The following is a 27,877-nucleotide window of genomic DNA, read 5'->3' as shown; positions in this document are numbered from 1 at the left end:
ATTTATTATAAGAAACCTTAGATTATACCTTTAAAAGGTTCTATAGGCCAGGAATTCAAGACCAGCCCAGGCAACATAGTGAGACCCTGTATCTTAAAAAAAAATAAAAATGAAAAATTAACCAGGCATAGTAGTCATACCTGTAATCCCAGCTATTCAGGAGGCTGAGGCAGAAGGATTGCTTGAATGAGCTAAGGAGTTTGAAGTTAACAGTGAGCTGTGATTGCACCACTGCCATTGTACTACAGCCTGGATGACAGAGGGAGACCCTGTCTCCAAAAAACAAAAAAGCCTCTTCAGGGTAGGAAGTCAAGCCATGGACTTTACCAATAGTAAATCAGTGGCCAGCATAGTAATCAGATTTTACCTGTAGTGCTTGGGTGAATTCATTTTTGCTTGCAGTCCCCAGAATATTCTGAGGTTCCTGGACCTGTCAGAAATGACATTCTTTACTTACTGCCAGGCTGGGAACCATGTAGACACGGCACCAGGCCAGTTCTTCTAAGGGCTTTAATGGCCCCTTCAAGTTAACCTTAGTTCTTTTTTTTTTTTTTTTTTGAGACGGAGTCTCGCTCTGTCGCCCAGGCTGGAGTGCAGTGGCCGGATCTCAGCTCACTGCAACCTCCGCCTCCCAGGTTTAGGCCATTCTCCCGCCTCAGCCTCCCGAGTAGCTGGGACTACAGGCGCCCGCCACCTCGCCCGGCTAGTTTTTTGTATTTTTTAGTAGAGACGGGGTTTCACCGGGTTAGCCAGGATAGTCTCAATCTCCTGACCTCGTGATCCACCCGTTAGTTTCTTAAAGTAGTCTGAAAATACGACATCCCAGCCTGTATAGAATTAGAATGATTCAAATAACATTTATACCTGATGCGGTTATAGAGCTAAATTATTCTTTCTGTCCCTGAAATCATTAGGCTCTTTTTCCATTAGCTTATAAAGTTCATTTTTCCTTCCTATGTAGGAGAACAACATATACTTTCTTTTCATGACTGTCAGAGAAATAACACATTTTATTAAAATTTGAAAGATTAGGCTGGGTGAGGTGGCTCACATCTGTAATCTCAGCACTTTAGGAGGCTGAGATGGGCAGATTGCTTGAGCCGAGGAGTTTAGGACCAGTCTGCGCAACACAGTGAAACCCTATCTCTATAAGAATTAGCAGGGTGTGGTGGTGCACACGTGTAGTCCCAGCTACTTGAGGGGCTGAGGTGAGAGAATTGCTTAAGCCGGGGAGGTCGAGGCTGCAGTGAGCCATGATCATGCCGCTGCACTCCAGCCTGGCCAACAGTGAGGTTCTGTCTAAAAAAAAAAAAAAAAGATTTGAAAAATTACATTTTGGCATTTGATTATTAGTCAAACCAGGAAAGTGGAAAGTGACCAAATCCCCTCAAGCCAACTATCTTAGATCTGCTGTTTCATTAATTTGATGTGTCAGAATCTTTGCTATCAGGCAAATGATGAGCTTGCCTGCTTTGTTCTGTGCCTCTTAAAAGTTTACGATGGATTGTGGCTCTTCCTATGTATGGAAATACTGTTAGCTCTGGGGATTGTGGCGGTCATGATGGGGAGCAAAGAAACCAAGGATGCGCTGGATTTCCTTCTTGCCAGAGGAAAGTTTCTGTCTCAGTCAATGCTTGTCAAGTTTGTAGAGACCATTGTGGTTGTATATTACAATTTCATACAGATTTTATGGATATTGTCGTTGCTACCTGTAATAATCACATTTAATGTATTTTTCAGGCAGATTGGAACATTCACTTATGTTTTGCTTAGTTGGCACAGGATTACATTTGGCATTTTTAACTCGGAATGTGTATGGAAAACTAAAAGTTCAGCTTAGAGGCCTTGTGATTTGAATGACAACTATAGGGAAAATAGGGTTTTTTAAACTGTTGTTTGTTGCTGCTGCTGTTGTTGTTTTTTAATTGAGACAGAGCGTCTCACTCTGTTGCCCAGGCTGGAGTGCAGTGGCGTGATTTCAGCTCACTGCAACCCCCACCTCCCGGGTTCAAGTGATTCTTCTCTCTTTGCCTCCCGAGTAACTGGGATTACAGGTACGCACCACCATGCCCGACTAATTTTTTGTGTTTTTAGTAGAGATGGGGTTTCATCGGGTTGCCCAGGCTGGTTTCAAACTCCTGGCCTTAAGTAATCCACCCTCCTCAGCCTCCCAAAGTGCTGGGATTACAGGCATGAGCGACCATGCCCAGCAGTTTTTTTTTTTTTTTTTTTAACTCTAGCTTGTTGTGGGTGATATATTTGCATTCTCAGTCTAAAAGGTGCTGGATAGTCCAAAGGGGGCCACCACATCTAAGGACTGGACATATGGGATTGAGCAGAGAATTTAAGCAGACAGGATTTAGGCTAAGCCAAAGTGAACCTAAATTGTAAAAACAATATATGAAGGAGATTGTGAAATCCTCTTCCTTAGAGAAATGGAAGATTAATCTAGACTGGCCTATTTAGATACAGTTTTTAGAGTGAGGGGGTGGGACTAGACTAGCCTTTAAAAAAATTCCAACACAATGTTTATTTTCTTTAGCAAATATTCGGAAGTCAAAATTTGAATTTTATATATTTTTAAATTTTTGTTTTACTTTAAGTTCTGGGATACATGTGCAGAATGTGCAGGTTTGTTACATAGTATACGTGTGCCATGGTGGTTTGCTGAACCTATTGACCCATCCTCTAAGTTCTCTCCCCTCGCCCCCCACCCCGCAACAGGCCCTGGTGTGTGTTCTTCCCCTCCCTGTGTCCATGTGTTCTCATCATTTAACTCCCTCTTATGAATGAGAACATCTGGTGTTTGGTTTTCTGTTCCTGTGTTAGTTTGCTGAGGATAATGACTTCCAGCTTCATCCATGACCCTGCAAAGGACATGATCTCATTCCTTTTTATGGCTGCATAGTATTCCATGGTATATATGTACCACATTTTCTTTATCCACTCTATCATTTGGATGGGCATTTGGGTTGGTTCCATGACTTTGCTATTGTAAATAGTGCTGCAATAAACATACGTGTGCCTATGTCTTTATAGCAGAATTATTCATATTCCTTTGGGTATATACCCAGTAATGGAATTGCTGGGTCAAATGGTATTTCTGGTTCTAGTTCCTTGAGGAATTGCCATACTGTCTTCCACAATGGTTGAACTAATTTACAGAATTTGAATTTTAGAATAATTTTAATGTGGGCTAGACATGTTGGCTCACACCTGTAATCCCAGCACTTTAGGAGGCTGAGGCAGGTGGATCAGTCGAGCCCAAGAGTTCAAGACCAGCCTGGGCAATGTGGTGAGACCCCATCTCTACAAAAAAAATAAAAAATTTGCCAGGCATAGTGCCCCACGCCTATAGTCACAGCTGCTCAGGAGGCTGAGGTGGGAAGATCACTGGAGCCCAGGAGGCGGAGATTGCAGTGAGTTAAAATTACACCACTTCAGTCCAGCCTGGATGACAGAGTGAGACTGTCTTAAAAAAAAAAGAATTTGATGTATGTTTTTCAAAACTGATAGATATTTTTAGTCTTCCCTAGAAATAGTTCAGTTTACAGAGTTATAATTTGAAATGATTTTCGCAATCTGAATAAGAGTGGATATGTTCTCCAACCTGAATTCTGTAGTAGGCAGGGTTTGTATGTGTGTTTCACAAGGCACACACATGCTTTCTTCTAAAACTGACAAAGCAGTGGGTATATTGCAAAGCGGATAGTTAATAGAAGACTAACAGCTTTGGGAAATGGATATAACAAATTCATGTGCAAGACTGATAAGCAGCAGTCAGAAATGGATGTAAATTCATTAATGCTCCAGCTAATTTATTAAAGTTTTGATTATATTGATGTGGCCTGATCATTTCCCATCAGACACATTATTTCTCTCACAAGTGAATCCATCAAAATCTATTCATCTGGATGATTTGCTTGGTTTGATGCATATTCACAACTTTGTTTCTTGTAAATGGTTGTGTCAATAAATTTTCTGGAAAGAATTAAGTACTATTATTCATACTTATGTCTAGTCTTAATTTGCTCCATAGTCTTGCATTTATAAGACATATTAACAGAAGTCTGATGTAAATGAAATACCAACAATTTGGCATAAAATACAACCTACAATTTGACGTAAACATCTGGAAAGCACACTGGCTCATCTGAGTGTAGGGGAAACATTGGTTAACATTCCCATTTTCTTTTACCTAATAGTGTTCTCTTGAGACACAGCCTTGATCCCTCTGATAATAAGATAGACCAATTTGCTTTGGTGACGTGTGTGGCAATTTTTCCCCACACACCAATCAAGCAATTCTCTAGTGGACACCAACTGGGTAGCCTATAATTTCACTCATTTCTGACAGTATGTATCTGGAGTTGCTGTCAGATCCTTGTCAACTGAAGAATCACAAGGTTCATAAATTTTGAAAGGAGAGCTTTATTTCACATAAAGGGTTGCAGCCTGTAAGGTGGCCATTCTGCAGGCTGGGAAGTGTAGCCTCTGGCAGAAGCTGAAAACAAGCAGTCTAAGGGAGGGGTAAAGGGAACAGTGATTTATGCTGAGTAGAGTAGCTAAGTATATATATTCAGTTACCTGTAGGAAGAGTCATGAATATTTATGAAAGGGGAAATAAGCACATGCACAATTGAGCTTCACACCTTTTTGTGGGACCCATATTCAAAATATGGCAGCATTAGCACAATCCAAAGGGGCAGTTTTCAGCCCTCTGACGTTGAAAGATGAAGCAGATGACATGAAAACCCTCACTGCATGTCCTCTGCCATTCAGCAAAACAGTTGTGGAGGTGGTGGTTAGTGTTTAGGAAAGGATGTGTTGTGAAACTGGTGAGCTGTCACATTGAAACAGCAAAGGTGGAGGAAGAGTCTGGTCACAACCTCAGACAGTTGGCTAAAGGCAATGAAACAATGAGCCGTCTGTGTTTTGTTTTCCAGAGCTGGTTTCTGTTTACTCCTTAGGAAATAATTCTGGTTAAAGGTTAATAAGGAAGGGGCGTACTGAGGCATGTCTGACGTGCCATTCTGTCATGGCTGGGAACTCAATTTTTAAGATGGGGTCTGTTACCAAACTGAACCTGGGTCCACTTACCTGGTGCAGTAAAGCCAAAGACCCACATTGAGGTTTGCAGTGAGAGAACGGAGGGCATTTCTTTGCAGGACACCAAGCAAGGAGAATTGGCAGCTCATGCTTAAGACCAGACATACCTGATGGCTTACAGGAAGAGTTTTTAAAAGCAGGGGAACATTTCAGGAAAGCAGAAATTATAGGCCAAATTGCAAATCCCTACATGGAGGTTTTATACATTGATTTGGCTCAAAAAAGGTGGGATATCTTGAAGTGGGGGTCCTATATGGCATAGGTGGATTCAGAGATTATTTGATTTGCAGTTGGTTAAGGAAACAAAATTTTGTCTAAGAACTTGGGGTCAGCAGAAGGAATATTAAGGTTTGGCTTGTGGGCGTGACTCTCTCCAGACCCTTTAGAAAGCAATCTAGAGCAAACAACAGAAGTCAGGGCTCAGTCCTCAGGGGCCCCCTTATCTGAGTTCTGCTTGACAGTGGTTGGCATTTTCCATCTGGTTGTGGTGCAGGTTTCAGAAAAACAACTCAGGGACATATGTTAAGATGTTATCTTTAATTTCTACAGGGAATCAAACATCTTGTGGCTCTAACCTACTTGGGTGGCTATTGTTGTAAGCTATTTCTTTGTTATCAGGTTGCTCATTTACTTCTAAAGGCTAGCTAGATGCCTGGAATTTCCTTTGAAGAGATTCAAGATTTTTCTTTATTTTCATGCTTGAAGGAGGGGAAGGTATGTGGCAGCTCACTAAGAGAGGCCCCTGCTCCATCTCAGTTTCATTAAGTTGGTTGGAGGGCTTAGAATTTTCCTGTTATTTCTCTTCCCACAGGCTTAGTCCCACAAAACTAGCCCCTACTTCAGGTACCAAGCATAAGCCCCAGGCTGTAGCCTGTGCTTCTGACCAACTAGGACTTTAAATCAGGATACCCTTGACCCTCCGCCCCAGGTTCGATTAATTTGCTAGAGCAGCTCACACAATTCAGGGAAAACTTTACTTACACTTACTGGTTTATAATAAAAGATATTACAACAGATACAGAGGAACAGCCAGATAGAAAAAATGCATAGGGCGAGGTATGTGGGAAGGGCCAGGGAGCTTCCATGCCCTCTCGGTGCACACTGCCCTCCAGGACCCTCCACGTGTTCAGCAATCCAGAAACTCCCTGAGCTTAGCCCTTGGGGTTTTTATGGAGGCTTTATTATGTAGACATGATTGATTACATCGTTGGCCATTGGTGATCAAGTCAACCTTCAGCCCCTCTTCCCTCTCCGGAGGTGTCAGCGTTGGGGTAGGACTGAAAGTTCTAGCCCTCTAATCACGTGGTTGGCTTCCCTGGCAACCAGCCCTTATCCTGAGGCTGTCCAGGAGCCCCCAGCCCTCAGTCATCTCACTAGCATGTAAGAAGATAACACTTTGGAAAGCTTAAGGATTTTAGGAACTGTGTGCTTATTAGATCACAATATTATATTCCCACATAGAGAACTGCCGTATCCCTAGATTTATCATGTGCTGCTTCTAATTTCTCCACATAGGACTTTCTGATAGGATTGATTCCTAGCTATCTCTGACTTTATAGCCCTAGTCCCTGTAATTTTCAGCCCTCTATTCTACGTTTTTGTGGGGGAAAGATTACCTAGGTGCTGAGGCAAGAGACTAAAGGCACAAACTGTTTCAGTATAATAAAGAAAATAGTTAAAATAAGAATAGTCATAATACAAATTAGATATAGAAAGGATCATGGACAATTATCAATCATTATTATAAATATTATTAATCATTAGCTTTTAATATTACTCTTTGTTGCATTACTAATATAACCTAGGAATAACCAACGGGTATAGGGTCAAGTGCTGAAGGGACATTGTGAGAAGTGACCTAGAAGGCAAGAGGTGAGCCCTCTGTCACGCCCACATAAGGGCCGCTTGAGGGCTCCTTGGTCAAGCGGTAACGCCAGTGTCTGGGAAGACACACATTACTTAGCAGACTGCGAAAGGGAGTCTCCTTTCCTTGGAGGAGTCAGGGAACACTCTGCTCCACCAGCTTCTTGTGGAAGGCTGGATATTATCCAGGCCTGCCCGCAGTCATCCGGAGGCCTAAACCCCTCCCTGTGGTGCTGTGCTTCAATGGTCACTCTCCTTGTCCACTTTCATGTTCCTCCCGTACTCCTGGTTCCTCTTTGAAGTTCGTAGTAGATAACGGTAGAAGAAATAGTGAAAGTCTGAAAGTCTTTGATCTTTCTTATAAGTGCGTGCTGACATATGCTGCCTTCTCTCTCTCTGCTGCGGCTACCTGAAAGGGAAGGGCCCCCTGTCGTATGATCAGGTGACTTGCTTCACCTTATCAATTAGAAGATTCATCCTCCTTACCCTGCCCTGCTTGTCTTGTATGCAGTAAATATCAGCGCGCCCAGCCGTTTGGGGCCACTGCTGGTCTCCGCGTCTTGGTGGTAGTGGTCCCCTGGGCCCAGCTATTTTCCCTTTATCTCTTTGTCTTGTGTCTTTATTACAATCTCTCATCTCCGCACACGGGGAGAACACCCGCTAAGCCCCGTAGGGCTGGACCCTACATGTTTTCCTCTGTTTGAAGGCAGTCCAATGTCCTATCTCCATTCATTTCAGTTCAATTCAATATATATTTACATCAGATTACTGAGCACTATTTATTATGTCTTAATGATGGGCAAACAATTATGAATGCAGTACCATGGACTTGACAATGTAGTTGGGGACGCAGATACTTAAACAGATGATTTTCAAGTTGTTGGTAAGAACTAAGGTGGTGGTATACATAGGGAATAGCCAGTAACTGAACAAACGTCTGTATTAAAGGCAGTCGTAAGATACCAAGAAACAAAACTAAACAAAAAAAACAAAAAATGAACACTCTTTCTTTGGAGTTTATAGGCAATTTGAGGAGATACTGAATTAGCCCATCAGCAAGGATTGAAAGTTCCAAGCAGCAGAATTTACTTAGTTTATCGTTTACCCACCTCTGCTCAGGACTGAGTATCACAAAGCTCTTAAATTAGGGAAAATGCCCTATGTCTAAATACAGTCTCTTTTTCTTTAACCCAAGCTTCTTATTAGTAAAAGTAGAAGCACAATTTACCATCACTTATGAATAATTATAAAATCCAAATTGTTCTTTCTGGAGTCCAGAGAGTCCCACCCTATGGCTATTGATGTACTGTACATGGTTACAAGTGTGCCTGGAGACTGTCTCAGCTCTTGGGACAACCAGAGTCCCTTGGAAGCAATCTTACTTCACTACAGTGGACCATACAAATATCTTATTTTCTGTGTGCCACAATATGAGAAAAGCTGGAAACTATTTCTTTAGACCATGTGCTTTAACCTTTCTTCAGAACTGGGCTAGTTTTCCAAGCAATCATTGTTGTATCTTATTAACCCTATTCCAGTTCTTATGTAATAATGAGCTTTATATGAGGAATTTTGAAGAGAAGATAGGACTCACAGAAGGAACTAACTTCTTTTGAAGCTAGAGAGAGGATGATTCTTAGGTCTCCAATGAACAGTTGATTTCCTAAGTAGCTACTTTTGGCCATCAGTAGTTGAGTGCTTGAGTGCCCAGCATAATGCAATTAATACTCTACTTCCAAAACTTTTGTATAGGCATTATGAATAGTGGGCTATGGGAGTAGCTGGCATACTAGGCAAATGAACCCATAAATATTATGTATTTTAGTATTATTCCTTTATTTGTTTTAACAATAACCAAAAAAATTAGTCCTCATTACGTGCAAAACATTGGTTAGCTTAAAAAATTTATTACTGAGAAGATACCTGGTACCTACCCCTCACAGAATTTATAGTGTTTTAGAGAAGACAGATAATTAAAGAAGTCATTGCAATGTGGTATGATTGGTGCTATGAAGAACATAAAGAAGAAACACTGAGATTGCAAGACGGTTATATATAGTTACTTAGAGATCAAATTATTAGGACTAAATTGGATGGCTCTTATTTCTTTTAGAGAAAAATACAACTTTTGGTATGATTTAGAAGAGTTTCAACTGAATGTTACTTCCTTAATTATTCATCATAACCTGAGTAATATTGCAACTTACAATGCCTCTTATGTAATGTACAGTTTGCCCAAGTAACCTAAATAACATTGAGACCTTCAATTCATATTTTTCCCTGACCAGCAGGTAGTCCTAGTTTTAATGTAATATGCTTTTTACTGGTAGCTTTTAATTGTAGATGTGATTAAATGATGCTACAATTGAGTATTCTCTTATCTTTTGTATTTTTAGGGAAGGTATTCATATAAATCAAGAATTACTGCAAATATCTCCTTCTATCACAGAGCAGTTCATTGAGCTGTTGTGTCAGTTCAACCCAACCCAAGTTATAGAGACTCTGCAAGTTCTTGAGTGCTACCGTCTAGAAGAAACTATTCAGGTAAGACGAACAATGTAGAAGAGACAAGAGTAAACTCTTCTTAACATTCTCCATTTGTCAGATGATCAAAGAAAAGGGGAAAAAATATATAATTTCTTTTTTAAATCTTATAAATTCTTTTTTTTTTTTCATGAGGACAAATTTATAAAACTGTAATCCAGTGTATACATACAAACCAAAAATTTTGACAAACACCACAATGCATTTAATTTTTTTCATTAAATTACATTTTTAGTAAAGTTATTATTACCAGTTGAGAAGAGAGAAAAAACAAGTAACATGCACAATTAAAGCTCAACTATTATGTGCCATGCACTATGTTTAGTGCTTTTACATATTAACTCATTGAATTCTGAAAATGGCAATATTGTTTTATTAACTCCATGTTATATATGAAAAAACTAAGGTGAGAGAGATAAAGCAACTGGCAAAAGAGTGTACCTAGGATTAAAAAGGTTAAACCTTATAAATTCTTAGTTGAGACACTCCTGAAAACAAAAGTCAGATTAACGAAAGAAAAACAAACAGAGGTTTATTGATATGTGCTATACCCATCATGTAGGAGAGACCTCAGCTCAAAAGTATCTTTCTCAAGGCAGTGGCTTAGGGGCTTTGCTTAAACAGCATTTTAACAAAGAGCCTTAAATCTTACATAATGACAAGACAGGAGAGAGCAGTTCCAGCCTAGTAAAAGGTGGGAACATGTATGGGAAGATAGTCAGCTGTGTTCCCTGATTCCTCCGGTGCCTGCTGGTACCTTCTCTGGGCCAGTAAGCAAGTGCTATCTCCAGTTAAGAATGTATGTCCTGCTATCAGGCAGATAGAGGTGGGGGCAAAGGATTCCTCTGCATTTTCATTGTCTTTAACTTAACAATCCTCAGTATTTGGGGGAAATGTATTTTGGTTTTGTTCGGTGCCCCCTTCGAAATTTTACTTTTAGAAAGTTTCACGTATTAAAAGCCAGGTGGGTAGCTCTGGAGAGATTTGGGTTAGTGATTTTGACATAATAGATTGGCAGAGGGGAGAAAATCATAGATTGGAACAAGTGGAAAGGAACAAATTCAGGTACATTGCCCCATATCTTATTGAAACAATCTCTTGGTTGTGAAAATAGGTCAGTTTAGTTAAATAGTTGCATCTCACTTTAGGAGGTGGTGTGGTAAGTGGGTTTCCATCAAAGTCAGTCAGGTATTGGCACATAGGCATTTAATAAAAGTCATTTCTATAGAAACAAAAAGGAAACAAAAGTTAACGTTCGGAGCAGTCTCTAAGCTTGTCTCCCAGTGTTCCAGAGAACTTTCTGTCCATAAATAAGTTGTTATGGTGATTCCTCCAAAATTTCTATCAAGTTGTCTAGCTTTAGTGTGCAGAGCTTCATGAAAAGCAGTTTTAATTTCAGTGATTCCAAGTCAGAAAAATGGGAGAAAATGTTCAAATATTAGTTTGGAGAGTTCGTCAGATATTGGAAGAAACTAAAAATTCAGGATATAGTCAAATTGCAAGTAAATAATAAAATCTCAAAAACTGTGAGTTAGAATCTCATAATGTTTACTGTAGTTTTTTTTTGTGAAATAGTTGTTTCTCCAGTTACCCCATTTTTATCAAAAATAATCAGAGTAAGTTCAATTGACTTGTAAAATAAGTTTAGTGTCATTATATTTATTATTTATATAATACTATTTTTTATATAAGTACTACAAGATTAATTTATATAAGTACTACAAGAGTAGTGATTGGCCATTTAGGCTTTTAAAAAATCTGCTCTGCGGAAACTTACAAGAAATCTCACAGTAGACCTTTAAAAATCTCTCATCTTCAGGCTGGGAAATGAAGCCGTGGGCTTGCCATCATCAGATTTTACTGTAGTGCCTAGGTATACTCTTTTCTTGAGGCCCCCAAATATTCTGAAGTTCCTGGGCTTCTCAGGAAGTGACATTCTTTACTTACTGCAAGTCCAGGAACCCTGTAAGCACACCATCTTGACAAGGCACCAGACCAGTTTTTCCAAGGACTTTATTGCCTCCTTAAAGTTAAGCTTAGTTTCTTAAAGCAGTCTGGTTATATCTAAAAATAATGACATTTCAGTCAAAGCCTTGGTAATATAACCGGTGTTTCCAATTTTTCTGCTACAAACAGAGCAAATTCTTACTGAACTCACGAAAATAACTATGTTGCCATAGAATATGAATATTCAGTTTCCAAATTTGGGAAGGATCAGGTATAGAAAAAAGTAAATGTTTTAATTTTGCCACAAAAATATACTTCACCAAATTATTGTAATGCTATGAATAGCACCCCCCCAACCCCCGCAAACCCCACCCCAGAAAAAAAATTTTTCTTAACTCTGGAAAGCAACACATAAAAGTATCAGCAGTGTTTCAAACAAGTCATAAAAAATTACTTCAGTCCACTGTAATTAATTCTTATTTTTCTTAATGTCAGGTTAGCAATTTTATGAGGCCAGGTTTGTTTGCTTTTTCCATTGGGGTTTGGAAAATTTTTACCCAATTCAGTGGTAATATGGTGTCACAGTTGTCAGAATCCTGTATTCAAGAATGTTTGTTGCACTGTTTTTCATGACCTCCTTGAAGATGTAACACTTTAGAATTTGCAAGATTTCAGAAAAAAAGCATCAAAATAAAGTAATTAACTGTGGACAACATGACTTAAAATGGCTGTGATTAAAGGCATAGTTGTCAAGGATATTTGGTTATTTTCTGTGGCCTACAACAATTTAATATAATAACCCAAAATATGACTGATAACATATACCAAGACATAACCAGATTTCTAGGAATCTCAGAATTTTGGAACACATATTAATAACACTATATACAAATCCAACTCAAAGAAACATCATTTCTTATGTGACAGTGTTTCCCATATAATTTAGCACATCAAATAAGCTGGTTTATGATCTGTCTTTGGTATGCCTCAGGGACCCTCTGCAACATCCCAATATTAGGTTGAGATTAAAAAGACTCAGTTTTAGAATCTGAACTTTGATTTTGAGAAGCCTGTCAAATACATCAAAGGTTTAAAGGATTGGATCAGAATAGGATCACAATTCACTGTAAAAGAATGATAATTCATAAGTCAAAGACATAATTAAAAGGGAGACTCACATATGAAGTTACCTGTGTAAGTTTATACCTACTAAGTGGTAGCCCCTGAGATTGAACCCACATAGTCTGACTCTATAGTGCATGCTCTTAATTGCTGTGATAAACTGCCTCTCCATTTATTTTAGTAAAGTCAGCTTTATAGAAATTGTTATTGATCAGCATGATAGAAATTCTAACCAACTCAATAAGCATAGAAAAAGGAACATAGTAAATATATTGAAAGGAGACCAAACTCTTGCTTGCAGACACAGATGGTTAGATAGTCCTGTTGTGCCATAAAACTGAATAGACTAAATAGCAATTCAGTAACTTTAGCATATTCATTGCCTTAATTCTCTTCCCTTATTTTCTCCTGTTTCTAAATGAAAATATACAGACACACACCTTATTTTCTATAACAGGTTAGTATGTTTCCCTTTTAACATTTATTTTTCAGCTATCATGTATCTCTTTTCCTTTCCTATCAACACTCCTGAAACAGTTGCCTGTATTTTCTGCATCTACCTCCGGAATTGCCCCCACATACTTTTAAAAAATGTTTAATTATGAAATATTTCAAATTTACAGAAATGTGCTGAATATCAACTATGTATATACCCACCAGCCAAATTTTACTGTTAGCATTTTGCCATACTGACCTTAGATCTTTGTTATCTTGTTGTTCTTGTTGGTTTATATTAAAACTAGAGCACCCATTATCTTATTCTCCCCTCTCCCAGAGGGCTCCACCATCCTAAACTGGTGTTTATCCTTCTGATCTGTTTTGAATTTTTTCTATATGTGTATGTATCTATAAAATACATGTTAGTTTTATATGTTTTTAAAATTTGTAGTAATATACAGTAGATATTTTATTATAAATTGCTTTTTTTAACCAATTTTTTTTTTTTTTTTTTTTTTTTTGAGACAGTCTGTCTGTCATCTAGGCTAGAGTGCAGTGGCATGATCTCTGCTCACTGCAACCTCCACCTCCCACATTCAAGTGATTCTCCTACCTCAGCCTCCCAAGTTGCTGAAATTATAGGCGCGTGCCACCGTGCTGATTTTTGTATTTTTAGTAGAGATGGGGTTTCACCATGTTGCCCAGGCTGGTCTTGAACTGCTGACCTCAGGTGATCCGCCCACCTTGGCCTCCCAAAGTTCTGGGATTACTGGCATGAGCCACTGCATCTGGCCACTTTTACTAAATTAAAAAAAAAATTTTATACATGTAGATCTACTTCATTCATTTAGTGATCTTATGGTAATCTATCAAATGAATGTGCCAATTTATTTCCCTCTTGGTAAACATTTAGATAGTTTCCAATCTTTTGCTATTATAAACAGTGTTACAGTGTACATCCTTATATATATCTTCTTGTGTGCCCATATGAGGTTTGTCTAAGTAATATACTTGGAAATGGAATTGTTTAGACAACAAAGTAGTGTAGTTCTACTGATATTGCCAAGTTGATTTCCAGATTGTTTCTGTTCTCATCAGCAGTGTCTGATATTTGCTATTTTTCACATCCTTGCTGATGCCTAGTACTTTTAGTCTTCTTAATTTTTGCCATGGTGGATATTAGTGATTACTCATGACATTAAACATCTTTCCATATGTTTGATGACCGTTGGAATTTTCTTTTCTCTGAATTATTTATTCATGTCATTTGCCCATTTTTTCTGTTGAGTTTCTGTGGTTCTCTTATTGAATTCTAAAAGTTTTTTTCTGATTTCCCAATTTCCAATCCTTTGCTAATTTTATGTGCTGGAGATACTTTCTTCCAATTTATTATGGCACATCATTTAACTTGGCTTTTAGTGACTTCTGTTTTAGTTTACCAGTATTTATGTCTTAAGAGTGTGTGTGTGTGTGTGTGTGTGTGTGTCTGTGTGTCTGTGTGTCTGTATTTCCTTTCCTATTTTAATGGAATAAAGGATATTCTCTTATATATATAAATTTTATAGTTTAGCTTCTTACATTTAGGCTTTTAATCCATCTGGAGTTAATTTTTGCAAGCTGATCAAAAGAAGGATTTTTATCTTTTCTTCCACATGATGGCTAATGGTCCATGTGGCATTTTATTATCCATTCCTCACTGGTTTTTAATGCCATACTGCCGTATACTAAACTCCCAAGTATACATGACTCTGTTTGTGGGTTCCATTCTCTTCCTTTGGTTGTCCTTCCCTATACTCATACCACGTATTTTAATTAATACAGCTTTTCAATAGATTTATTATTTGGAAAAAGAATCCTCCCTCCTTATTCTTTTTCTTTAAAATGGTTTGGCTATTTTTGGTGTCCTACATCTCCTAGTATTCCACATTAATTTAGAGATCACATTCTCAAGTTTCTTTAAAAGAAACAAACTCTCTGGAATTTTGATTTATGAATACATTGAATTTATAGACTAATTCAGAGAGAATTGACGTCTCTAAAGTGTTGATTCTTCTCTTTCAGGAAAATGTATGCCTTTTAAAACAGCCTTTTCTGCTCTTTGGTGAGGTTTTATAGCTTTTATATAAGGTTCCTGCACATATTAAATTTGTTCATAGTTACTTCATAGTTTTTATTAATATTGTACAAGGAGATTTTTTGAGATGACCTTTTTTTATTGATTGCTGCTGCTTATTAAAATGTTACTAATTTTTGTACATTGTTTTGTATGGAGCAACGAGGCAGAATTCTTTTAAAATTCAATTTCTAGATTATTATGACAATAAGACTAATGGCAGTTTTATTTTAATTCCAATCTTGTAGTTTTTTCTTTCTCTTATCAGATGTCTAGGAACTCTGAGGTACTGGTGAATAGAAGCAGTGATAGTGTGACTGCTAACCTTGTTCCTGATTTAAAAGGGAACATATCTAATATTTTACATTAAATATGGTATTTATCATAGGATTTTGGTAGATAATTTTTAATAAGAAAATGTTATCCCCAGTTTGAGTAAGAGTGTTTTGTTTTTGTCATGAATGGGTGCTGTATTTTGCCAAATGCTTTTCCTGCATTTATTGAGACTATGATGTTTTTTTCCTTTGTTCTGTTAAACTGTTATTATTTGTTGTCTTTTTTCTTCTAATAAACATTTTTTCTAACTAGTTAATCTTTTCAAAAAAGCTACATTGGAGTTTGTGAAATCTCTCTATTGTTTCCCTATTGTTTGCCATCATTTTCTGTACTTTTTTCCTTTTTTCTCCCTAGCCTAACGGATACTTCTTTTTTACTAATTAGATATTTTGTTTATTAATTTTTATTAATATTTCACAAGTTGATGTGTAATGTTTTCATTGTCATTTTCAATTTTTTAATAATTATACTTGATCAAGTTCTAGTTTGTATTGTTACTATGTATGTATATACGCTGGCTTTTCTCCAGTGTGTATACCTAATTCAGGTGTGTAACTTTTTTAAAATAAATAAATGAAAAAAATGAGTGAATTTGGTCCAGTTAGAACTGCCAAATGAGCTACTATATGACTAGAAAGTCAGTTATTTGCATATTATACTGTAAAGTATCATACTAATAAGGTATAAATTCATTATTATCATATAAGTTTTTTTCATCCTCACTGGGATCTTCCCACTCCACAAACAAGATTGGTGAATAAAAATATTTATCTTTTTTACTTCCTAGATTACTCAGAAGTATCAGCTACATGAAGTCACTGCTTATCTATTGGAAAAGAAAGGAGATATTCATGGTGCCTTCCTAATAATGTTAGAGGTAACATTTTACTATGTTTCTTTCATCATATTTCTGTCTATTCCTCTATTCATTCATGAATCCATCTTAATTTCTTATGTTTCAAAGCAAGTTGCAGACAGTAATATATTTTACCCCTCAATATTTTTATCATGCATAGCATTAACTAGAGTTTAATATTTCTTTGTGGTACTTTATTAAAAGGTAAAATGTGCAACAGTAAAAGGAAATGTCATAAATGTACCATTTGATGAGTTTTTGACAAGTATTTTTATGTATATACCACAATTTGTTTGCCCATTCCTCCTTCAGGGGACACTTGGGCTGCTTCTACCTTTTGGTTGTTGTGAACAATGCTGCTGTGAACATGGGTGTACAAATACCTTTGAGTTCTTGCTTTTATTTCTTTGGGATATATACCCAGAAGTAGAATTGTTGGATCAAATAGCAATTCTATTTTTAATTTTTTGAGGAATTGCCCTACTGTTTTCCATAGCAGCTATGCCACTTTACATCCCTACCAGCAACACTCAAGGGTTCCAGTTTCTTCGCATTCTTGCTAACACTTTCTGTTTTCTTGATAGTAGTCATCCCGATGGGTGAAGTGACATAGCAGTTTTGTTTTGTTTTGTTTTTTAATATTGTCATGTGGCTAGGAATAGATTAGGGCTATCATATTTATATTTTAAAATGTTCCATATTGGCTTCTTGTTTCTTTCTAGCCATGTGATTCTAAAATAAGCCAGGAAGAATCATCCACAGAGGCTTTGTGTAGGCTCTTAATCTCTTTTAATCTGTAAATTACTCCTATACCTCTTTTTTTCTTGCAATTTATTTGTTGACAATACCATGAACCTAGTTTTAAGGAATAAATAAGAGTATTTTTGACATCAGTGAGAGGAGAAACAGGAGATCTTTGTGGGGAATGAGGCCATTATTCATAAAAGAATACAAAGCAAAGAAGTATGGATTGCTGAAAGGTGCCAGCAGCTTCACTAGGGCTCCGCTGTGTAATATATAGGCAGGTCAGGCGAGAAACAATGGCTAGGTCCAGATTTGGACAGATTTTGTTGGACACACTAACGAGTTGTGACTAATCTTCTTGTCACATGGGATCAAATAAAGGTTTTTAAGCAATAAACTGATTTGATGTTTGTTTCATAAAGACTGCTTTGGTGACTGTTGGGGGATGGAAGGCAGGATACAGAGAAGAGGGAGGTAAAACAAAGCAGACAATACTTGGGAGGCCATTGCAATGGTACAGGTATGAGTCTCTGAGAGCTTGAACTGGGTGTGTCAGTGGCAATGGAGATGAGAGGGCAAGATTTGAGAAGTTATTGATCATTTGCATATGGTATGAGGTAACTGAGAGGGAGTAGTTGATGATTTTAGCTTATAAGCTTTTTACTCATAACCCAGTATATTATGCCCCTTTTACTCATAACCCACTATATTAGTCTCTTTTGTGTTACTCTAAAGGAATACTCGAGGCTGGGTAATTTTTAAGGAAAAGAGGTTTATTTGGCTCACAGTTCTGCAGACTGTGTTAGCATCTAGCATCTGCTTCTGGTGAGGACCTCAGGAAGCAAGGGTAAAGGAGAGCTGATGTGTCACATGGCACGAGAGGGAACAAGAATGGGGTTGGGGGAGGAGTGCCATGCTCTTTTAAACATCCAGCTCTTGTGTAAACTAACAGAGGGAGAAGTCGCTCATTACCACAGGGGGGTGTACCAAGCCATTGGTGACAGATCCACTCCCATGACCCCAGACACCTTCCACTGAGTCCCACCTTCCAACACTGGGAATCACATTTCAACATGAGATTTGGAGGAGTCAGAATCCAAACTATATCACCCAGTATTAATTGGATTCCCTTATCCAAAGCGTAGATAAATCCTGATCCTCATTCCTGTGCTTAAAGAATATAAGTGGTGACTGTGGCCGAATGACAGAAGCAGAGGTGGGCAAAATGAGTGCTACTTGATCTTTGGGTCCCTTTTCATACTGCTAGCTACACTTTCTATAAACACAAGATTTTACTTCTGACTGACAGTAAAGGACTGTTCTTAATAACCTTGTAGTTTTGAGGGTTTACCTTTAAAATATGTTAATTCAAGTATTGAGTGGGTGGAACTGCAAAGTGTTCGTTTTTAACTCCTATGTTCTTTTTGTTTCCTAGAGACTACAAAGCAAACTTCGAGAGATAACACATCAAGGTGAAAGTAAGTTCTTAAATATAATTACAACATTTTTCACCCATGGACCCCATGTTTTAAAAGATGTGTAATAAATTGCATTTATTATGTAATAATTACACTTGCATATATGCATAATTACTGTTTATTCGTTTTAACATGGATCCAAATTTTAGCTGATTTTCAAGAGTTCATAACAGGAAATCATAGAAACCATTGTGGCTTTGTGATGTTAATTTTCAATGGAGTTAAATATACAGAAAATTAGGCACTGTTTGTTGGTTATCTTTTTTTTTTTTTGAGACAGGCTTTCGCTCTGTTGCCCAGGATGGAGTGCAGTGGCACAGTCTTGGCTCACTGCAACCTCTGTCTTCCAGGCTCAAGCAGTCCTTCTGCTTCACCCTCCCAGGTAGCTGGGACTACAGGCGCATGCCATCACATTGGCTAATTTTTGTATTTTTTGTAGAGATGGGGTTTCATCATGTCACCCAGGCTGGTTTCAAGCTCTTGACTCAAGTGATCTGCACACCTCAGCCTCCAGAGGTGGTGAGATTGCAGACATAAGCCGCCACGCTAGGCTGGTTATCTTTTTGTTTATGAAAGTTTGGTTATGTTTAAATGAGTTATATAATAACATCCTAATAACATCCTAAAAATTAATGTGCCAAACAACAGCAAATCAGAGCTTCTAGTTAGTAGGATGTTGAACATAACCAGTGTTTCCAAACTGAATTTATACAGTTTCAACCTAAAGCAGTAAAAGTTGACAATTTAGTATCTTGAGTGGCTTTGTCCTCAGCAAATATAAAATTTTCATCATATTCCTTGATATTTCAAAAAATTATTTCAAAAAATTATTTTAAAAAATTGTAGTGGCCAGGCGTGGTGGCTCACACCTGTAATCCCAGCACTTTAGGAGGCCAAGGCAGGCGGATCACCTGAGGTCAGGAGTTCGAGATCAGCCTGGCCAACATAGTGAACCCTGTCTCTACTAAAAATACAAAAATTAGTCAGGCATGGTGGCATGCACCTGTAGTCTCAGCTACTTGGGAGGCTGAGGCAGGACAATTGCTTGAACCTGGGAGGCAGAGGTTGCAATGAGCCGAGACTGCACCACTGCGGTCCAGCCTGGGTATCATGACAGAGCAAAACTCCATCTCAAAAACAAACAAACAAACAAACAAACAAACAAACAAATTATGGTAAAATATACCCTAACATAAAATTTACCATTTTTAAGTGTACAATTCAGTAGTATTAAGTATATTCATGTTATTATACAATCATTACCCCCATCCACCTCCAAATTTTTTCATCTCCCCAAACTGAACATCTGTACCTATTAAGCAACAACTCCCCTGTTCCCCTCTCCTCCCAGCCCCTGGCAAACACTGTTTTGCTTTCTTTTTTCACCGTTCTTTTTCTGAATTTGATTACTCAAGTATCTCATATGAATGAAATTATATAGTGTTTGTCCTTTTGTGACTTGTTTATTTAGCTTACCATAAAGTTCATAAATGTTGTAGCATGTGTCAGAATTTTCTTCCTTTTTAAGGCTGAATAAAATTCCATTGTATGTATAGACCACGTTTCATTTATTCATTCATCCTTCAGTGGACACTTGGGCCACTTCCACTTTTTGTCTGTTATGACTGATGCCACTATGAGCATGAATGTACAGTATCTCTTCAAGACCTGGCTCTCAGTTCTTTTGGGTATATAACCAGAAGTGGGATTGCTGGATCAAGTATTAACTCTGTTAATTTTTTGAGGAATGGCCGTACTGTTTTCCCTAGTTGCTGCTTTATTTTACATTCCCACCAACAGTATACAAGGTTTCCAATTTCTCCACATCCTTTCTAACATTTATATTCTGTTTTTTTTAATAGTAGCTATCCATATGTGTGTGAGGTAGTATCTAATTATGGATTTGATTTGCATTTCTCTAATGATTAGTGATGATTTTCTTGAATATTTTGGCTATTTATCTACCTTATTTGGAGAAATGTCTATTCAAGCCCTTTACCCATTTTTTAATTGGGTTGTTTGTTTTCATATTCCTTGACATTTTTAAAATAGCCCTCCTGAAGATCAGGGAATCACTTGGTGGGTGATTTTTAGATTATTCTCTTTAACGCACATGTCTTAGAGATCCCTTGGTCCACACATTTCACTAATACACGGTTTCCCTAATTCTCTGTAGATTACTTCCCTATATTTTTGTAGTGAGGTCCTAGATGATAGAGTCTATGTTGTTTTATGATCATCAGGTATTATAGTAAATCTTTTTGGAACGTCAGTGAACACTTGATTGACTTTCTATATTGTAAGTTCAACTGGACACTTAATTGCTATTTTTGTACTATCAGTATGTGTTCAGTCAATTTGGTTATGTTTGTTGCATTTTGTGGTAATTTTTAACATTTAGTGTTATAAGAATAACTCTTCGGTTTTTTTTCTTCTTCTTTTTTCTTTTTTTTCTTTTGGAGATGGCATCTCTGTTGCCTAGGCTGGAGTGCAGTGGTGCAATCTTGGCTTACTGCAACCTCCGCCTCCCAGATTCAAGCGATTTTCCTGCCTCAGCCTCCCGAGTAGCTGGGATTACAGGTGCGTGCCACCACACCCGGCTAATTTTTGTATTTTTACTAGAGACAGGGTTTCACCATATTGGTCAGACTGGTCTTGAACTCCTGACCTCGTGATCCATCTGCCTCGGTCTCCCAAAGTGCTGGGATTACAGGTGTGAGCCACTGCACCCAGCACCCCCCCACCTTTTTTTTTTTTTTTGAGATAAAGTCTTGCTCTGTCACCCAAGCTGGAATGCAGTGGCATGATCTCGGCTCACTGCAACCTCCGCCTCCCGGGTTCAAGTGATCCTCCTGCCTTAGCCTCTCGAGTAGCTGGGACTACAGGTGTGTGTCACCATGCCCAGCTAATCTTTGTATTTTTAGTAGAGATGGGGTTTCACCATGTTGGCCAGGCTGGCCTCAAACTCCTGACCTCAAGTGATCCACCCGCCTCGTCCTCCCAAAGTGTTGGGATTACAGGTGTGAGCCACTGCGCCCAGCCAAGAATAACTTTTCAAGACAATACATGAAAGACTGAGGAAAAAATTAAGAAGAGCATTCCCCCAAAATCCCTACAGTCATTTGCAGGTGGTATGTCTGCAAAGGCCAGTGTTTTGAATTCTAGTGAAAATAAATTTTCCAGAAATAGTCTTATGCCTGCCATCTCCTTTCTTTCTTTTCTTTTCTTTTTTTTTTTTTTTTCGAGATGGAGTCTCACTCTGTTGCCCAGGCTGGAGTGCAGTGGTGCAATCTTGGCTCACTGCAACCTCCACCTCCCAGGTTCAAGTAATTCTTCCTGCCTCAGCCTCCAGAGTAACTGGTATTACAGGCACCCGCCACCATACCCACATAATCTTTGTATTTTTAGTAGAGACAGGGTTCCACCATCTTGGCCAGACTGGTCTCAAACTCCTGATCTCAGGGTGATCCACCCACTTCGGCCTTCCAAAGTGTTGGGCTTACAGGTGTGAGCCACCACAACCGGCCCCATCTACTTTCATATTCAATTTTGATAGTATGCTTAAGTATTTGGGAGGATTTGCTAATCGTGCTTTTTTCCTATGGGCTATACACAGACTACTAAAACAAGATTCCTCTACTCATTGCACAAAGAACGTTAGTCTCCTGAAGGAGACAGATATGTAAATAAAACCTTATAGTAACAGTAGAATGGTGTGTCATAAAAGGTACATTGAGTGACTAAGATGTGTGAAAAATTATGGAACTATTTGTAACCTATAAATCAGTGAGTTTTGTGGAAGACCTTTGAAGAAAGACTGGAAGGATAAATAGGGGTTTGATAGAAGCAGGAGAAGGACCTTCTAGGCTGAGGAAAACATGAACATGGAAGTGCCTGACTAGTAATCAGGGAGTAAAAAAGAATAGGGCAACACCAGAACACGGAGGGTGAGATGAGCCCAAGTCTTTGCTCTGTTGACTTAGTGTCAGATCCTTACTTACATTCTATTTTTCAGAGTTAGGAGTCCTTGGTGGTTTTTATGGAAGGGAATGATCTGTTTGAACTTATGCTTAAGAGAACCCTAGTGACAGTATAAAAGAGAATGAGGGAGAGAAGACTGGGATGTCAAAATTTCAACTAAGAGACTGCTGCAGTAGCATAGACGAGGTGATGAAAAGCTCCACCAGGGTAAAAGTTGTGGTCATATGCAAGCATGGAAGTAAAATCAGCACAAATTAGCGAGTTATCTGAATGTGTGGGGTGAAGGAGAGGGAAGCACCAAAGATGAAGATTTATAAACTGGTTGACTCAAAGGTGATGATTCCATTAACTTGGTTTGTAAACGGAGGAAGAGGAGCAGTTTTGAAATGAGAAAAATAAGTTGGATTTTGCACATATAAAGTTGAGTGCTTGCAGGACATCCATGTGGAGATAAATGTCTTAGGTTCATTAGAAAATTCAACCTGTAGACTTTGAATGGAATAAAGATTGGAGATGTGTATTTGAAAATTACGAACAAAGACATAAGATTTGAAACACGAATGGCTGAAATCATTGAGACAATGAAGAGAGACCTGAAATAGGAGCTTGGGGGGAATATCTACGTTTAAGAAATAGGCAGAAGAAGAGATAGTATACCAAGAAAGGTGAGTGATAATCTCACTCACCTTAGACAGATTAGACAGTAACTAATCCTTAGACAGATGATTGGGGATTTTCCATATTTCTATAGCATGTGGAAATGCTAAGTATCATGTGCTTTATCTGTCCCACGAATGTAAAACATTTCTGTGGGAAACTCTTATTTCACAGAATAAACTGTTTTTTAATCTACAAAACATTTGTATCAGGTTTTATTATTATATACTAGAAAATGAAGGTGATGTAAAGAAGAAAAAGTTTAACTTTTCACAAAAGCTCTGAGATTATCAGCAACATATCCTTAAATGATATTTACGCTTTTTCTAAATCTAGATACCAAAGAGGATCCCTCATTGAAGGATGTTGAAGATACTATGGTGGAGACCATTGCTCTTTGCCAGAGAAATTCACATAATTTGAACCAGCAGCAACGTGAGGTAGGAGAATGACTGTTTAGGTATTTAAAAGCCTGTACTTGGCCAGACATGGTGGCCCACACCCGTAATCCCAGCACTTTGCGAGGCCGAGACAGACAGATCACCTGAGGTCAGGAGTTCAAGACCAGCCTGACCAACATGGAGAAACCCCATTTCTACTAATAATACAAAAAATTAGCCGGGTGTGGTGGTGCATGCCTGTAATCCCAACTACTTGGAAGGCTGAGGAGGTAGGAGAATCGCTTGAACCCAGGAGGCGGAGGTTGCGGTGAGCTGAGATTGCACCATTGCACTCCAGCCTGGGCAACAAGAGTGAAACTCTGTCTCAAAAAAAAAAAAAAACCCTGTACTTGTCTGAAACTAGGAATCAGTTATGTTTCCACGCCCCTCTCAGCCACCTGGGTTTAATTCAAGTCGATTTTAATCACCACTTAGTGTTCCCAGGAGTAGGAGACTCCCAAAGTTATAAGGAGTGTGTGGCCTCTTTGTTCTCACCAAAGGCTTTATATTCATGGTTTGGATGTGCTGCAAAACTTAAGGTGCATGAATACTAGATGTGCCTGTTCTCTTTGGACTGAGATTTTGTGTATTCCATGTAGTTGTACCAGAGATAGGTCATATTTTATCATCGTCTCTATTCCCTGTGGTGAAAGTGAGCATGAAAAACTGGAGGAGAGCCCTCAAGGGCTATAGAGAAAGCTGAAGAAGGGTTAAAGAAGGCTGTGGTGTAGTCATTGTCAACCTTGGTTGCACACTAGAGTCACCTGGGGAGCTTTGAACAATTCCAGTACTCAAGCTGCACCCCAGATCAATTAAATTAAAGTCTCTGGCAATGAGACCCAGTCACCACCATGTTTTAAAGCTCCCTTCATGTAGCTTTAAAAGGTTGGAACCAATGCTATCACAATCCCAGATGGCGCAAAAGAAGAAAACAAAACTGAAGGAGGTATCACTGAGCAGCAGGTGCAGGTGGGAGTTACATCAGTGAAGCAGAAACTAAGGGGGCGAGATGTGATTTGATAGTTAAATTCTGCAGTAGTTTTAAGAAGTAAAGTTGTATCATGATATGGCTTAACTCTGCCTGCCCTTCCACGGCTCAGGTCTCTGACTTGACACTGCCTGGCCTCTCTCTAATGCCTGGGTTTTGAAATGGGGAACAGGTTAATTATATATCTATATTTAGCCATACATGTTACAGTAAAAACAATAAATCGTAGCATATTTTCTGTTCTTCTGAGATGAGTAAATTTCTCCTTTAAGTTTTTGTCCAGAATTTTTCAAGGTCATAAATTATGAAAAGTCTTTAGAATGTAAATTGTGTATAACAAGCCTATTTACATAAATGTGATTGTTTTTCTTTATTAAAAGAAACTTTCTGTGAAATGATACATGTTTGTGATTTTTAAAAATCATGAAATATAGAAAGTTGTACAGAAGATTGGGTTTTTTTGGTTTTTTAAAAAATATTTTATTATACTTTAAGTTCTAGGGTACATGTGCACAACGTGCAGGTTTGTTACATATGTATACATGTGCCATGTTGCTGTGCTGCACCCATTAACTCGTCATTTACATTAGGTACATCTCCTAATGCTATCCCTTCCCCCTCCCCCACCCCACAACAGGCCCTGGTGTGTGATGTTCCCCTTCCTGTGTCCAAGTGTTCTCATTGTTCAGTTCCCTGAGAACATGTGGTGTTTGGTTTTTTGTCCTTGAGATAGTTTGCTGAGAATGATGGTTTCCAACTTCATCCGTGTCTCTGAAAAGGACATGAACTCATCCTTTTTTGTGGCTGTATAGTATTCCATGGTGTATATGTGCCACATTTTCTTAATCCAGTCTGTCATTGTTGGACATGCGGGTTGGTTCCAAGTCTTTGCTATTGTGAATAGTGCCGCAATAAACATACGTGTACATGTGTCTTTACAGCAGTGTGATTTGTAATCCTTGGGGTATATACCCAGTAATAGGATAGCTGGGTCAAATGGTATTTCTAGTTCTAGATCCCTGAGGAATTGCCACACTGTCTTCCACAATGGTTAAACTAGTTTACAGTCCCACCAACAGTGTAAAAGTGTTCCTATTTCTCCACATCCTCTCCAGCATCTGTTGTTTCCTGATTTTTTAATGATAACCATTCTAACTGGTGTGAGATGGTGTCTCATTGTGGTTTTGATTTGTATTTCTCTGATGGGGAGTGATGATGAGCATTTTTTCATGTGTCTGTTGGCTGCATAAATGTCTTCTTTTGAGAAGTGTCTGTTCATATCCTTTGCCCACTTGTTGATGGGGTTGTTTTTTTCTTGTAAATTTGTTTGAGTTCTTTGTAGATTCTGGATATTAGCTCTTTGTCAGAATGGAATTTTTTTTTTAAATTAAAATATATTCATCCCATTACTTAGAAATAACCATCATTATCATTTGGTGAACATAACTCTAGATATTTTTTGTCTGCCTAGGTTGATATAATTATAGTAAAATTGCATCAAATAATGCTTGCTTTTAAAAATAGAGTACTCAAAAAATATATGTATAGTACTCAGCTTCCCATAGGAAACTTATGTAAAACTAAAGAATGTTCTTAATTGATGCAAAATAATTATACATATTCATGGGGTTAATGTGATATTTTGATACATGCATACAATGTGTAATGATCAAATCAGGTTACTTAGAATATCTGTCACCTCAAACATTTATCATTTGTTTGTGTTGGGAACATTTCGAGTCTTCTAGCGGTTTTGAAATATGCGATACATTATTGTTTACTGTAATCACCCTACTGTTTTGTTGAACATTAGAACTTATTAGAATTCTATCTAATTGTATGCTTGTAGCCATTAACAAATCTCTCCTCATCCCCCCACCCATCCTTACCAGTTTCTGGTAACCATTCTACTCTATTCCTCCATGAGATCAACTTTTTTAGCTCCCCACATATAAGTCAGAACATGCGATATTTGTCTTTCTGTGCATGGCTTATTTCACATAACATTATGACCTCCTCTTCCATCCTTGTTGCTACAAGTGTCAGGATTTCATCTTTTTTATGGCCAAATACTATTCTATTGTGTATATTTACTACGTTTTCTTTATCCGTGCATCCATTGATTGACACTTAGGTTGATTCCATATTTTGGTTATTGTGAAAAAGTGCTACAGTAAATGGGTGCAAGTGTCCCTTTGAGATACTGATTACAATATATTTCCTTTAGATAAATACCCAGTAGTAGGATTGCTGAATTATATTGTAGTTCTGTTTTTAGTTTCTTCAGGAACCCCCATGCTGTTTTCCAAAATGACTGTACTAATTTACATGTTCACCAACCGTGTATAAGGCGTTCCTTTTCTCCACATCCTCAGCAAGACTCATCTCTGATCTTTTCTATCATTGCTGTTCTAAGAAGTGTGATGTGAATCTCGTGGTGACTTTGGTTTACATTTTCTTGATGGTTAGCGATGTTGGAACATTTTTTTCATGAACCTGTTGGCCGTTTGTATGGCTGACATGTTGATCTTCTTTTGAGAAATGTCTATTCATATCCTTTGCCCACTTTTTAATTGGATATTTTAGTTCTTTTTTGCTATTGAGTTGTTTGAGTTCCTTATATATTCTAAATATTAGTCCCTTGTCAGAAGACTAGTTTGTAAATATTTTCTCTCATTGTAAATGTTGTCTCTTCACTCTTTGGATCATTTTCTTGCTGTGCAGAAGTTTTATAGTTTAACATAATGCTACTTGTCAATTTTTTTTGTTTTGTTTTCATTACCTGTGATTTTGAAGTGTTAGCTGTAAAATTTTTGCCTAGACTAATGTCCTGAAGAATTTCCCCTATATTTTCTTCCAGTAGTTTTATGCATGTGGGCTTTATGTTTAAGTTTTTATGCTGAGTTAGTTTTTTATATTGTGAGAGATAAGAGTCTAGTTTCATTCTTTGCCATATGGATATCCAGTTTACCCAACACCATTTACTGAAGAGGGTGTCTTTTCCCTAATGTATGTTATTGGCTCCTTTGTGAAAAATCAGTCAGCTATAAATATGTGGATTTATTTCTGCGTTCACTGTTCTATTCCATTGGTCTATGTGTCTGTTTTTATACCAGTACCATGCTGTTTTGGTTATTACAGCTTTGTAATATATTTTGACGTCAGGTAGTATGATGCCTACAGATGTATCCTTTTTGTTCAGGATTGCTTTAGCTATTAAGGGTCTTTTATAGTTCCATATGAATTTTAAGATTTTTTTTT

At 38.0% G+C, this 27,877-nt stretch overlaps 1 protein-coding gene across 2 annotated transcripts in view; it reads left to right on the top strand.

Annotated features, from left to right (window-relative positions):
* Positions 1–27,877, top strand: part of VPS8 (VPS8 subunit of CORVET complex) — a 259,046-nt gene that overhangs the window by 136,896 nt on the left and 94,273 nt on the right. For both annotated transcript variants that reach the window (XM_026454890.1, XM_026454891.1), the window contains 4 exons: positions 9,369–9,516; positions 16,260–16,349; positions 18,508–18,550; positions 23,525–23,628. In XM_026454890.1, coding sequence (XP_026310675.1) covers positions 9,369–9,516; positions 16,260–16,349; positions 18,508–18,550; positions 23,525–23,628 — 385 coding nt within the window. The remainder of the gene's footprint in view (positions 1–9,368; positions 9,517–16,259; positions 16,350–18,507; positions 18,551–23,524; positions 23,629–27,877) is intronic.

This window comes from Piliocolobus tephrosceles, chromosome 2 (genome assembly GCF_002776525.5).
Source record: "Piliocolobus tephrosceles isolate RC106 chromosome 2, ASM277652v3, whole genome shotgun sequence".
Taxonomy (NCBI): Eukaryota; Metazoa; Chordata; class Mammalia; order Primates; family Cercopithecidae; genus Piliocolobus; species Piliocolobus tephrosceles.
The sequence above is the reverse complement of the archived record's forward strand: the minus strand, read 5'-3'. Positions and strand labels throughout refer to the sequence as shown.